We start from the raw sequence: 12,927 nt of genomic DNA on the forward strand, positions 1-12,927 counted from the left end.
GTTGAGGGGACCAGGCCTGCAGGGGAGGGCAGTTGGGGGCAACCGGGCCAGCAGGGGAGGGCAGTTAGGGGTGACCGGGCCAGCAGGGAGCAGTTAGGCGTTGATCAGGTTGGCAGGGGAGTGGTTAGGGGTGATTAGGCTGGCAGGCAGAAGTGGTTAGGGGCAATCAGGCAGGCAGGCAGGCAGGCAGGCGAACAGTTGGGAGCCAGCAGTCCCGGATTGTGAGAGGGATGTCTGACTGTCATCCTCCGAGGGGACCCAGATTGGAGAGGGTACAGGCTGAGCTGAGGGACACCTCCCCCCCCCCCCCAGTGCACGAATTTTGTGCACCAGACTTCTAGTATTATATATAAAGTGAACATAAACATTAAGTATAAGCAGAAAAAATGTTCTATGTTTTCTTCTAAAAGTTTTATTGCTTTGCCTTTCAGATTTTGTGTATGATGTAAGGTAGGGTTCATGATTCATTGTTTTCTCCACATGGATAGCCAGTTGACCCAGTACCACTTACTGAAATGACCATTAGCTGGAAACTAAATTGTGTCTAAATAGAAAAGCCTCCATAATTGGCCACAGGTGCAGCCTTGGATGTGTGACAGCAGAGAAATGGTAGAAAACAAATTATCTGGATATGTCATAGGTAATCAAAACATATAAAGAAATGGGGTGGCTGGGAGGGAATGTGTCAGTCTAAAAAGCTGTAAGTCCCCAGGGGGAAAGAGTAGTGCCCCCTCACTTACTGCTGTGTTTGCTGTGCCTGTAACAGATACTTAATGAATACTTATTAAAATTAGTTCTTGCATCTTCCTATCCTGGGATGAATCCTAATCATAGATAGAAGGAAATCGGGTGTCTAATATAGCTATTCCTTCTAAATGTGGGTGCTATAGGTTAACACCATATGCCTTGGCAATGAAGGGCCTGTTGTTAGAGCGAGACAAGAGTAAGTAAATAGGTAAGTACAGGTATACATGTGAGAAGAAAGAGCTTCTTCCACACCAGTCCAGAGAAATAAGATACACATATATAACTATGCTAGAGGTTCGGTGCATGAAATTTGTGCACGGGGCAGCGGAGGGGGGGGGGGGGGGGCTCAGCCTGACCTGCACCCTCTTGCAACCTGGGACCCCTCCAGAGACGTCCAACTGCCAGTTTAGGCCCAATCCAAAAGGACATCCCTCTCACAATCCAGGACTACTGGCTCCTAACTGCTTGCCTGCCTGCCTGCCTGATTGCCCCAACCCCTCTGCCTGACTGCCTGATTGCCCTAACCCCTCTGCCTGTCTGCCTGATGCCCCTAACTGCTCACCTTCCTGCCTGATCACCCCTAACCACCTCTGCCTCAGCCCCCGCAGCGGCGGCTTCATCCGGAAGGACATCTGGAAGGTTGTTCAGCTGTCTGCTCTAATTAGCATATTATGCTTTTATTATTATAGATTATAAGGCAGACTAATGAGAACAGAGAGAATCACAGAAGTTTAAGCCATATTCTCTAATTTATTTCTAAGTATTTCATATGATAAATAATAAAATCCATCATCATCATCATCACTAACAAATATGTATTTCTCACCCTATGCCAGACAATGTGCCAAGGTCTTTGAAAGTACTGTATTATTGATATTAATTACAGTTTCTACCTAGTAGGCCATCAGCCAGAGATTAGATTTTTCCAAAAATCCATATCTTTTACATAAATATAGACTTGTAAAAATGTTTGCAAGTTAAATTTCTGATTACCTCTCCCTCACTCTTTTATCATCACAAATAGGAATTGGTATTTATAAAACTTTCTGGGAACTTGTTTTTTAATATTCCAAAGCCAGGGTCCAGATGACTACATCCCAGATTTCAAGTTCAACATCAGTTCTCCACAAAACCTCAGAGTGGACAGTTCATGAACCTGGACGCCCTTCATCAAGTATTCAAATTTGCATATGTCCAGTCCCTTCACATCATCCACTGTCACCTCTTCCCCACACACAGATTTCTAGCCTGCTAATCATTATTCGCATCTTCTAAGTTAACCTTAACCTACAAACCAGCTCTTTGCTCTATGAGGAAGAGCATTCATTCTTGGGTATAATAAAATGCAAGTCCCTCCTTCCCCTAGTGATAGATGACCTTTGTGGCAAGTTCAGGCAGTGTCTGGAGACAAAGCCATGTACCAGACAGATGAACACAGAGCCTCCAGCTTCCTCAAATCATAAATGTCCATCACAAACTCACTCCACCCGTCAATAAAAGAAGAATGAAATAACTCAGTTCTGAATTTAGAGGAGAGAGCTAATGAGCCTCAGGACATCCCAAGCCAATTGCCCACACTGATTATATGTAAAATATGTTTTGCATCTGGTATTTGATTTGCCACACAGTTTAACAGAAAAGTAACTTTATCTATTTTTCCAATTAAAGGAAGTAATGTTACAATCAATATTTTCCCCTTCTCTGGTGTGGTAAATTAATGTCTGTCTATTGTTTTTAAATCACAAAGTGAGCATTACTATAGAAATATAAAATGGTACTATTTCATTTTAATCTATTTAATTTTCCATTCTTGAATTACATAATGGGGTTAAAACATTGAATAGAATTAATAGGATGAGTATTTAATTAAGCAATAATGAGTTTCTAAATGGATGCTCAAGGAAACTGGCTTTATAGTTTATGCAAGAATCAGATAATGGTCTTAACAAAGACTATAATAATTGTGTTGAATGTTTTCTATATTTAAAGATTTTTTTTTTCTGAATTCTCTCAGGAGTAGATTTAAACATAATCGAGTTCCTTGATTAGACTCCACTTTGTTTTGTGAGTAAATTCCAAACGCCTTTCCATGGCCCACAAGGCCCTGCATAACCTGACTCTATCCTCTGGAGTCCAATAGCAAACAGTTCTCCCAGCCTTGCCTGCACTCCGGCCACAACCACCTTCCCTGTTCCATAGATGCATCATGCTCCCTCTGCCACTGGCCTTTGCACCTGCTGTTCCAGATGCCAGGAATGCACTCTCACCTTCACCTCACTACCTCCTCCTCTTCTTTCAGTTCCCAGGGAGTTCTTCCTTAATGACCCTACCCAGTCTGGGTCTGGTACCACCCCTCTCACCATCTGCCCAAGGTACAGGCTCTCCAAAAACTATGTTATTTCATTCCTAGCACCTAACACATTTTTATAATTATACTTATACCATGTCTGTTTTTTACTAGTGTATCCCCAGAACATAATACTATATGCAAAATCCATCTCACCAAATGTTGGAAGATGGGTGGATGGGTGGATGGATGGATGGATGGATGGATGGATGGATGGATGGATGGATGAAAGTTGGATAGGTGATGGAGGGAGGGTGAAAGGGAGGATGGATGGATGGATGGATGGATGGATGGATGGATGGATGATGGAGGATGGATGGGTGGATGGTGAGTGGGTAGATGGATTGCAAGTAAATGTGTCTACATTTCTACATGACTACATCTAAGGGTATGTTAGGGCCACAATACATACTTTGAGAATTCCTAGAACAATACCACCTTCTCATTCCACTTGGGATTCGTTTGCTCACACACTAAAAGGTATTCAGTGCCAGTCAGCTTTAGTAGATTCTGTAGACACGAAATAAAGAGGTTCTTGGGTGAAGCTGCATAGGCTTGTCTTACTTAGACATGGCCTAAATGTTAATTTTACAGATTCATTCATCCATCCATCCATCCATCCATTCATCTATCCATCTATTATACTTTCATATGTCTAGTACTGTGCTATGAACTAGAAATCAGGACTGAATGAATTATCCACTGTACCATTACAGTGCCTAAGGTTCTAAAATCAATTAAAAAAATAATTTTTAGGGTCAAAGAAAATTTTAATTGTTTCCTTATATCAGAAAAAATCAACTTTTTAAAGCCCATGAAAACGTATTATGGTATGAGGGGCCAATGAAGGTAAAAGTGTCTAAGGTCCACCAAAGTCATAATGCAGCCCTGTGAGGTGTCCTAGAGAACAAGAGAGATCAGTCCATTCCCTACCTTTCTAGGGCATTCAGGGAAGTGGCAGAATCAAGCATCCGTCAATGAGTCATTGCCTCTTAGTGTCACTCCTGCATAGCTCCATCCCTTCACATTTCCTCTTAGCCCTCGCCTCTGATGCCAGGTTCCACTTCCTACATTTAGGACCAGCCATTCATTTTCATTCATACATTCATTCATTCAGAAAACACCAACTGAGTCCCTCTGTGTACCTAGCATCTTGTGTGGGGCTGGAGACAAAGCCCTGTACAAGGCAGATGCACACAGAGCCTCCAGTTTCCTCATGATCTATTCTTATAGTGTCTTCATCTCAGCAACGTGACACTCAGCTGCTCTGACAAAGCAACATCTCACCTAGGTATTGGATATAACAGCATTTCTACCTGACTGATGTGTCCAGCATCCTCCAGTCTTAGCACTCACCATGCCAGTAATTGTCCACCTGCTGTTTTAAGGTACAGGTGTCAGAAGAGGCACAAGGACAGGTTGGTAACTGAGGTCTGCTGTGATCAGGAGGGACAGCGAACTAGCTCTCTGGGTCTGGACCACAGCAGAGGTGAAGAACTGGCATAAGCAATGTGAGCATGAACGGGCCTGAGTAACAGAACTTGTTAAAAGCAGAGATTGCTGAAGTCCAGGAACCTTGGATCTGACCTTTGGGTCACTAAACAGCTTTGAATAAACCACTTCCTTCCTTCCTTCCTTCCCTGTACCTATATCTTCATCTGCAACCTGAAAGGAATAGATAGCACATGTGCCACCATGTCCCGCTCCTGAACACATGGCAGACAGCAGTACAGCCTCCTTCCTGCTGTGCTCAGATGCATTGTAGGCCCCTCAACACTGAGCTCAGGTAGCCTCACCAATACACCAGCCTGGCTCTTTCATTGACAACTTGCCTTCCTTGAACTTGAACTCAATCATGCTTCTCACCCTGAGCTTCGTATTAGAATTATGCGAGCAGGTTAAGAAAGTACTAATCCCAGGCCTTACCCAAGACCAACGGAATTGGAATAGGACCAGAGGACCCAGGTTTTGGGAGGGGTTTTGTTTGCTTTTTCTAAACGTGATTTTAAAAGCCCCTGAAGAGATTCTAATGTGCAGACATAGCTGAGAACCACTGGTCTACATTTCCAGCTCAGGAATTCTATGAGGAGGAGGGAAAGACACAAGATAGGACTTATTCAAACAAGAATCAGAGGAATCAGGCCAAAATAATTGTCTCCTGGAGCTGTATCTCATATTTTCATGTCTAGTACTGTGCTATGTACTAGCATCCTCCAGGTCCCTCCTCACTCCTCTGCTTTCCATCCTGCGTGCATGTTCCAAGCATTTCCCAGCTTCCCTTTCACAGAAGGGAAACAATTCACCCAGGTTTGCTGAGGTGTGATAGACAAATTAGTTCCCATCCGCTCTCCACCCCCCAAGGCATCAAGATTAAGGCTTATGATTAATGATTTGCAAGTCAATTAATCAGCCGCTGCTTTCGAAACCTCATTTCTCAAATTACTTCCTTTGTACACAAAAGCTTTTTGATGTCATCTTACTGTCTCTAGACTCGCTTTCCTACTAATTGAAATTCCAAGATATTTCTTCTTCTTGTCAGCTTATTGGTATTACTTGTTTGTAAAATATTTGCAAATGGATTACTGTTCACCTGTACTGTGTCAGAGGTAAGCACCAAAACAATACTTTATGCTTCCAGCTAAAGGAATGTGCTAATGATAGCTTGTGAAATTCTCTATCTATAGGAAAGCCAATTTTTCATTTATTGATTTATTTCCACACACCTACTTGCAACAAGTATTTGAGATGTATTACAACAAAAACACAGGTACAACAAGGCCTCAAACAACTGATTTATGTGTTTCCTTAGAAGATAGTTCTTTAAAGTCACACTAGTTGGGTACAAGGGGTGGGAAGGATGAAACTGGCTTTTTTCATTGGAGAATATGGTGCAATCTAGCAGAGGCTCTGGAGCCAAACACAGGGGTTCAATTCCAGTCTCTTCACTGATGAGCCATGGCACTCTGGTTATCTGGTCACCTTGTAGTTTAGGGTAGGTGAGGCTGCAGGAACACAAGTAAGCCAAAATGTAGAAAGGCACAAACTCAACAGAAGTTTGTTTCTCATTCATCAACAGTTCAGGCAGGTGTTCCCAGATGCTAGGCTGCTCCCCTCCATGTGGTGACACAGGGACCCAAACCCCTTCCCTCTTGTGGCTCAACCCTCCCCCTGGGTTCTTGTGACTGTCTCCATTCAGGTAGACAGGAGAAGGGAACAAAGAAGAGGCACCACTGTTCTCCATCATAATCTTCTTCCTGTGTCATTATTCATTATGAAATGAGATTATATGGTAATGTACCCAATACCAGGCATACGGTTAAAGAGTTCCGTAAATGGTCTTTCCAATGTTGTGTGTGTGTTGTTGTTGTTGTTTGTTTTTTCAAAATAATGACAATAACCATCTGCTTTGTTTGCAGTTTCAAGCCACAGTCGAGGAAGGAGCCGTGGGAGTTATTGTCAACTTGACAGTTGAAGACAAGGATGACCCCACCACGGGCGCGTGGAGGGCTGCCTACACCATCATCAATGGAAACCCTGGCCAGAGCTTCGAAATCCACACCAACCCCCAGAACAACGAGGGGATGCTTTCCGTTGTCAAGGTAGGGGTGCTTCCAACTGCTCCTCCCTCCGCACCTGCGCTCTGAGGCCCACGATGGGGCTCATGGCCTCGTTACATGGGGAATGTCCAGGATAAGTCAGCCCTAATCTCTTCCTCCTGGAATTAAAAAGAAAAAGGCTTATGACTTAAGGGTGTACTTATGTCCTCATCACCATAAAACCAACCTGTTTTACAGCTTCCAGAAAACTCAAACTTATGTGTAACCTTAAAAAACCCAAACTTAATTTTTAAATGAGATTCTCCATGTGTTTAATAATGAATTATCAAAGATGTGCAAAAATTGAATAAGTGAAGGTTTTTTAAAGATCTGTGCTCAAAATGGGAATGATTACATTTCTTTTTCATCTTTCTTAGCAGAGTCTCAGTTAGTCCCTTGAACACGAGATAATTACACCCATGGGCTAATTCTTGGTGTGAAACCTCCTGTGCGCATTGCTGCCCAGCGTACTGACCCTCTGGTTGCAGGTGGAATGAGGAGAAAATGTGATAATGAATGTCAAGCCCTAGGCTCCTGCCAGTGCCCTGGGAAACGCTGGGTGGGAGGGTGGTGTTGGCAGAACATACTGGCAGCTCGGTGTCCTAGAAGGATTTTCATACATTTCTACTCTGTGGGAGCTTCTGCCAGACCAGGGCACTCATTGGAACAGTTTCTTTTCTGGTAGGCGAAGCCATTTGCCTCACCAGCAGGGAGTAATCGTATTTACAGTAATTGTAGCCGTGGACAGAGCAGAAACATTGCTACCTTCCCCCTGTGTGCCCTTGGCCAGGACACCTGCCTATTGTTTCTGTGCCTCAGTTTCCTCAGCTGTAAAATGAGGGTGATAATACCACCCACCTCTCAGGCTGTTGGGAGGAATTCATGAGCTAATGTGTAAAAACATTTAGAACAGTGGTGGGCATTAGAGCCTGGGTACGTTCCCTGAGACTGCTGTAACAAATGACCACAAACTCGGTGGCTTAAAAAAACATAAATTTATTCTTACACTTTTGGGGGCCAAACTCCAAAATCAGTTTCACAGGGCTCAAGTTGCAGGGCTGGTTCCTTCTGGGGGCTCTAAGGGAGAATCAATTCCCTCGTCTTTTCCAGCTTCTGCAGCTGCCTGCATTCCTTGGCTCATGGCCCCTTCCTGTATCTTCAAAGCCAGAAGCACAGCATCTTCGTATCTCTGACTGACCTTCCTGCTTCCCTCTTTTAAGGCTCTTTGTGATGATACTGGGCTCACTGGGATGAGGCCAGTATCATCACAAACCCAGGATCACCTCCCCATCTCAAGGTCCCTTTTGCCATCTAAGCACATACTCACAGGCTCGGGAATCAGAATGGTAGACACACTTGGTGGTCATTATTCAGCTGCTATGGGACCATATAAACAACTACACCCACAAAGTTCCACAGTGCCCTTGGGTGCGGAAGGCACTGAAAATAGAAATCTTGGAGAGTTTCCAGCTTGTTCCAGAACATGAGGGCTCTGGGTTCCTCCAAGCTGCTCTTTCAACACCTCTTCCAAAATGAACCTCAAATGCTTGCCAGGAAAAAGCAACCTCTGGATCCTTCCAGTTCTTCCCTAATAACACCGGCAGTGGCAGAGTTGTTAGGAGATCCTGACACTGCCCCCGGCACCCACCACTGCGGCTTCAAAGCTGTGCAAGTCATAAATAACACGGCCACTGCCTGTCCTGTCTCCCTGGCCGCATGTCTGCAAAAGCTGTCAGCAGCTTTCCAGGCCTGCACCAAAGGACAAAGCCTGGGGAAACATGCATCCCCCTCCAGGACCCTGGAGGAGCGCAGTTCTCCCACCTGTGCTTGTTCGCACAGTGCTACGCGTCTGAAATGTTAGCATCTAGAAGCTCACCCGGAACACTAGTTAATATGCAGGCCACACCACGCCGCACATGCTGAACCGGAACCTGAAGGAGAGGTGCCCCAGGTGATGCTGGAGTTCACAGAGCACAGCCTTGGGGATGAGGACTGCCATTGAATGAGAAGGTTCCACCTGCAGACTCCTGAGGAGGATGTTCCATGGAGCCTGGGGTCTGCCTGGCTTCGGTTTTTCTAGGGAGTGGACTTCCTGTACTTCAGAATCAGGACAGAGGCTCCTCTCCCGTCCACTGCCTGCCACATGAATCCCTACCCAGGCCTCGAGCTCCCCCTGCCTCTCAGCACACCTGGTCAGAGCCCAGGACAGCCCTCTAGAGCAGTGGTTCCCAACCTTTTGTTGGCCATGCCCCACCTAAGCATCTCTGAAATCCTGATGCCCCTGCTGTGACATGTAATTCTTATTATTCAAAAAGTGAACTCCTATTCACATGGAGGAAGCCTAAAAGCCCATTAACTTGGTCTAAACTTGCTTCCAAAGGACATGGGCATCCATGAAAGAGAAAAATAAAAGAAAGGACAATTGAAGTACTGAGGAAGAAGTCACTAAGAAATTGTTTAAAAAATAATAATAATATGAAGTGATATGAAAAAATAGTAAATAAAATTTCAAAATATGTAATAGAGAACTGAAATGCGTAAGTATGTCACAATATATATTTATAAACTACATATGAGGCCCCTAGAACCATAAGAAATGCAAAAAAATTCACTGTTAATAACTCATTCACGAATTGCCCCCCTTAAAAAATCCAGTTGCCCCCCTGTGGGGCTTGTGCCCCATGTTGGGAACCACTGCTCTAGAGGCAGCCTGGCCACACCCCCGAGCTCTCCACTTGCCAGCAACCAGGGATGCTTTCAGCTGCAGGAACAGAACGCAAGCTGACAGTGGCTTCAGTAATACAGAAAATGTAGTTATCTCCATAACTAAACTAAGGGAGGGGCTCTAGGCAACTCAAGGTGTTGGAGAGCCAGCAGGGGCAATGCAGTTGTTCTGGCTTTTTCCTCGTGGACAGAAAATGGCTGCCAAAGGCCCAGGCATCACATCATCACATCTTCCCCATGCTGTGATGCAAGACAGGACTCAAGGAAGCAGCCAGGCAAGATAGATAGATGATTGATAGATAGATAGATAGATAGATAGATAGATAGATAGATAGATAGATAGATAGAGAGGGAACTAGCTCTCGTGTGCCCCTATCCTCTCACTAGGAAGGTGAGTAAGGGAGAAGGGGTGTGGGAATGACCATGGGCGCCAGCCCCAAGTAGCTCTGCCCTGACCAGCAGCAGGCAGCGCCCTGAAGAACTAGAGGAAGTCTCAGGATTGTGTGGTTTGTGGGGGAATCCTGCCTCCCCACAGGACCAACTCCTACGGGTCCTGGCAAATGAGCACTGGTTTCCTCTTTAAACCCTTCTGGTCAGAAACACCCTTAGTTGCTTTGTAAAACTACTTCAACATGTCAGCTACTCTTTCAGCTGAATATAATCCACCTGCTTCTGAAGTCTGTTTTGTCTTTTGTCCTCAGTGGAGAAGGAAGCATCAGTAAGCAGGCATCCTTGATCCCCAAACCCGTCGGACTTAAAGTCTCTGTTGGATCACTTCCAAATCCTCCCTCTTCCAGACTACAAACCCCAGCTCCTTCACCCTTCCCATGTGGGCCAGCTCTTCCAGCCTTTAAATCCTCCAGAACAGCAGTGCACACCCTCTCCTGACACTTGATGAAACATTCATTGAATTGAATCTCTGTAACTTTATTGTGTTTTCAATTTCCTCCCATCCCCGACACAGACCCTGCAGCAGACACATCGTTTCAATAGGGTCAGAGGCCCAAGAAAACAAAGGCTTCTTAACCCAGCACGACCCAGGGTGGCCTTGAAGGGGACTGGAGCAGAGACCCAGCGATTTACCAGCTCCGGGTGGGCAGGCCAGGAGCATCACACAGCGGGAACTATTGCCCCACGTTATGCAAATGGAAGTGAACAGGAGAGAGGTTTTGCTCTCCATAAAGCCAGGTGGTCACTGTGTGGCTCAGTCTCTCTGCTCCCCTCTCTCGGTGCTATTGTTCACATCTCGGTTTCTCTGCAGCCAGCATCTGCTTAGGGAATGAGGGCCTGGGAACACCCATGGAAAGCCAGGCGGGAGGGCAGTGGCTGTCCAGCTGTTTCAATTCCACATTCTTCTTTCTTACCATCTTAACAGCTTGTTATTACATCAGACTCTAGACCAATCTCTGCATGAAATGTCTGACATGTGTCATCTGCCCCAGTCTTTACAGCAGTGCTTTGCACTGGGGCTTCATCGATGGGAGACTGAGTCTCCGGGAGGTGTGGTGCTGTGTCTGTGGTCCCATAAGTCCTATAGTTATTAACATCAGGGCCAGGACTTGAGCCTGGGCCTCTTGTAATTGTGAGTGAAGATGGCCCTCTCACCTAAGTCCATCGCTTCAGCATGAGTGGCAGCCCAAGGGGGCAGAGGACTGGGTCGCATTCACATCACATGTAGAAGCACCACCTGCTAGGGCCGGCGGTTTGTTGTCTCATGGCTGCTCATTGGCCCTGAGCACAGGACAGGCCACCGCTGTGTTGGACTGTCCAGACATGGCTATGTGTCTGTTATCACGGCCCCTGCCCAGTGTGTGTCCAGAGAGCCCCTGAACTACGTTGACAATTGAAAATGCCCCACATACTTTCATGCCCTCCAGTGGGAAAGGGTACAGAGGCTTAACCCCAGGTGTCTCAGCCTCTCAAATTCTTTTCCCTGCGCGACACCCTGGGGGAGATGCGTCCCTGTGCGAGGAGACCCTCTGTGTTCAGTGCTGTAGAGACCTCAGCCCTTAGCCCACGCGGCGAGTGAGTGGGACACATTATAAATGGAGCCTCAGTTTGCCTTTCCCATTGGCTCTCCCTGGTGACAGACAGGGCTACCATGAATCTCATGAAGCTTAGGCTTTGGGGTCCCTCATCCTCCTGAGCCCCCAGGAGTGTCAGAGTTGCGGAGTTACAGGTTAAAGGTGGGAAGCCTTTTAACATCAACATTGCCAGTGAGTCTCCTAAAGGGATCTTAGAAGGGAGGCCCCAGATCTCTGAGGCTCATTACATGAGTAATGTGTTGTCATTTCTTTCTGAATCTAAAAAGAATAACATTGATACCTAACTTTGCATTTGTATGTTTTATATTCTTGTTCTTAAAGAGGATCCCAAATCGCATAAAATTTAGCCCACAAAATCTGGATCCATCCCTGAACTCGTGGGATGTCAGGGGGACTTTATGCAAAAGCGTCTGCCCTTTGTGGCCCACGTGTGCAGACGCACATGCACACGCACACGCACATACACACGCTCAGTCCCTTTCTCTCATTCCAGCCTCTGGACTATGAGATTTCGGCCTTTCACACCCTGCTGATCAAAGTGGAAAATGAGGACCCGCTCGTACCCGACGTGTCCTACGGCCCCAGCTCCACAGCCACTGTCCACATTACCGTCCTGGATGTCAACGAGGGCCCGGTTTTCTACCCCGACCCCATGATGGTGACCAGGCAGGAGAACATCTCCGTGGGCAGTGTGCTGCTGACGGTGAACGCCACAGACCCTGATTCCCTGCAGCATCAAACCATCAGGTGGGTGAGCGGCTCCGTAACCAGAGACAGGAGGCAGGCACCAATTGCTTTCCTTCTCTGCTCGCAAGGCTGATTGTCAGGAGCAAACCACCATTAAATTAAGCTTGTTAATGATGTGGGTGAGGGGGAGATACGTGTCATAAGTGTTGGCGGCTGAAGGCACCAAGGGACAAGGCTTGCTAAGTAGGGACACTGCCCCCCACCTGATTCCCAGCAGCAAGCCAGCCCGGGAGGAGAGCGGCTTCAGGGCTGTGTTCCCAAATGACCAGAGGTGTCTGCCAGTGCCAAGCACAGTCCGGAAGGGAGAGAGAAAGGAGCCGCCATACATGGCCCCGTGAATCTCAGACACTTGACCTACTTTATTGTTACCACAACTTTATGAGAAAGGCATTGGCTTAACTCCATGTACAGATGAGGGTCTTAAGAGTTCAGAGAGGTTCAGTAACTTGTTCAAGGCTGCCCAGCCTAGTAGCAGAGAAATCTGGATAAAAACAGGCCAATCTGCAAAGTCTGTGCTCTCCTGGGTTCTATGGACTGAACTGTCAGAAGGTGAGGGGCAGACACTGCCTGCTATTTAGAAATGGACTGTCGGGTTGGGTTTTCGACTGATGGGTGGCCGGCAAAAAAAAAAAAAAAAAAAAAAAAAAAAAAAAAGGTCTTCAAAACGTGCTTAGAAAGAAGGAATTTTCATAACGAGATTTAATTAAATGATCATTATCCA

General features: G+C 46.1%; 1 protein-coding gene across 3 annotated transcripts in view; it reads left to right on the forward strand.

Moving 5' to 3' along the window:
* The window catches only part of CDH13 (cadherin 13), a gene marked incomplete at its 3' end in the record, with an annotated part of 1,096,460 nt that overhangs the window by 992,195 nt on the left and 91,338 nt on the right, over positions 1 to 12,927 (forward strand). For all 3 annotated transcript variants that reach the window (XM_080645767.1, XM_080645766.1, XM_080645768.1), the window contains 2 exons: positions 6,511 to 6,693; positions 11,953 to 12,206. In XM_080645767.1, coding sequence (XP_080501893.1) covers positions 6,511 to 6,693; positions 11,953 to 12,206 — 437 coding nt within the window. The remainder of the gene's footprint in view (positions 1 to 6,510; positions 6,694 to 11,952; positions 12,207 to 12,927) is intronic.

Source organism: Plecotus auritus (genome assembly GCF_963455305.1).
Source record: "Plecotus auritus genome assembly, chromosome: 10".
In the NCBI taxonomy this organism is placed as follows: domain Eukaryota; kingdom Metazoa; phylum Chordata; class Mammalia; order Chiroptera; family Vespertilionidae; genus Plecotus; species Plecotus auritus.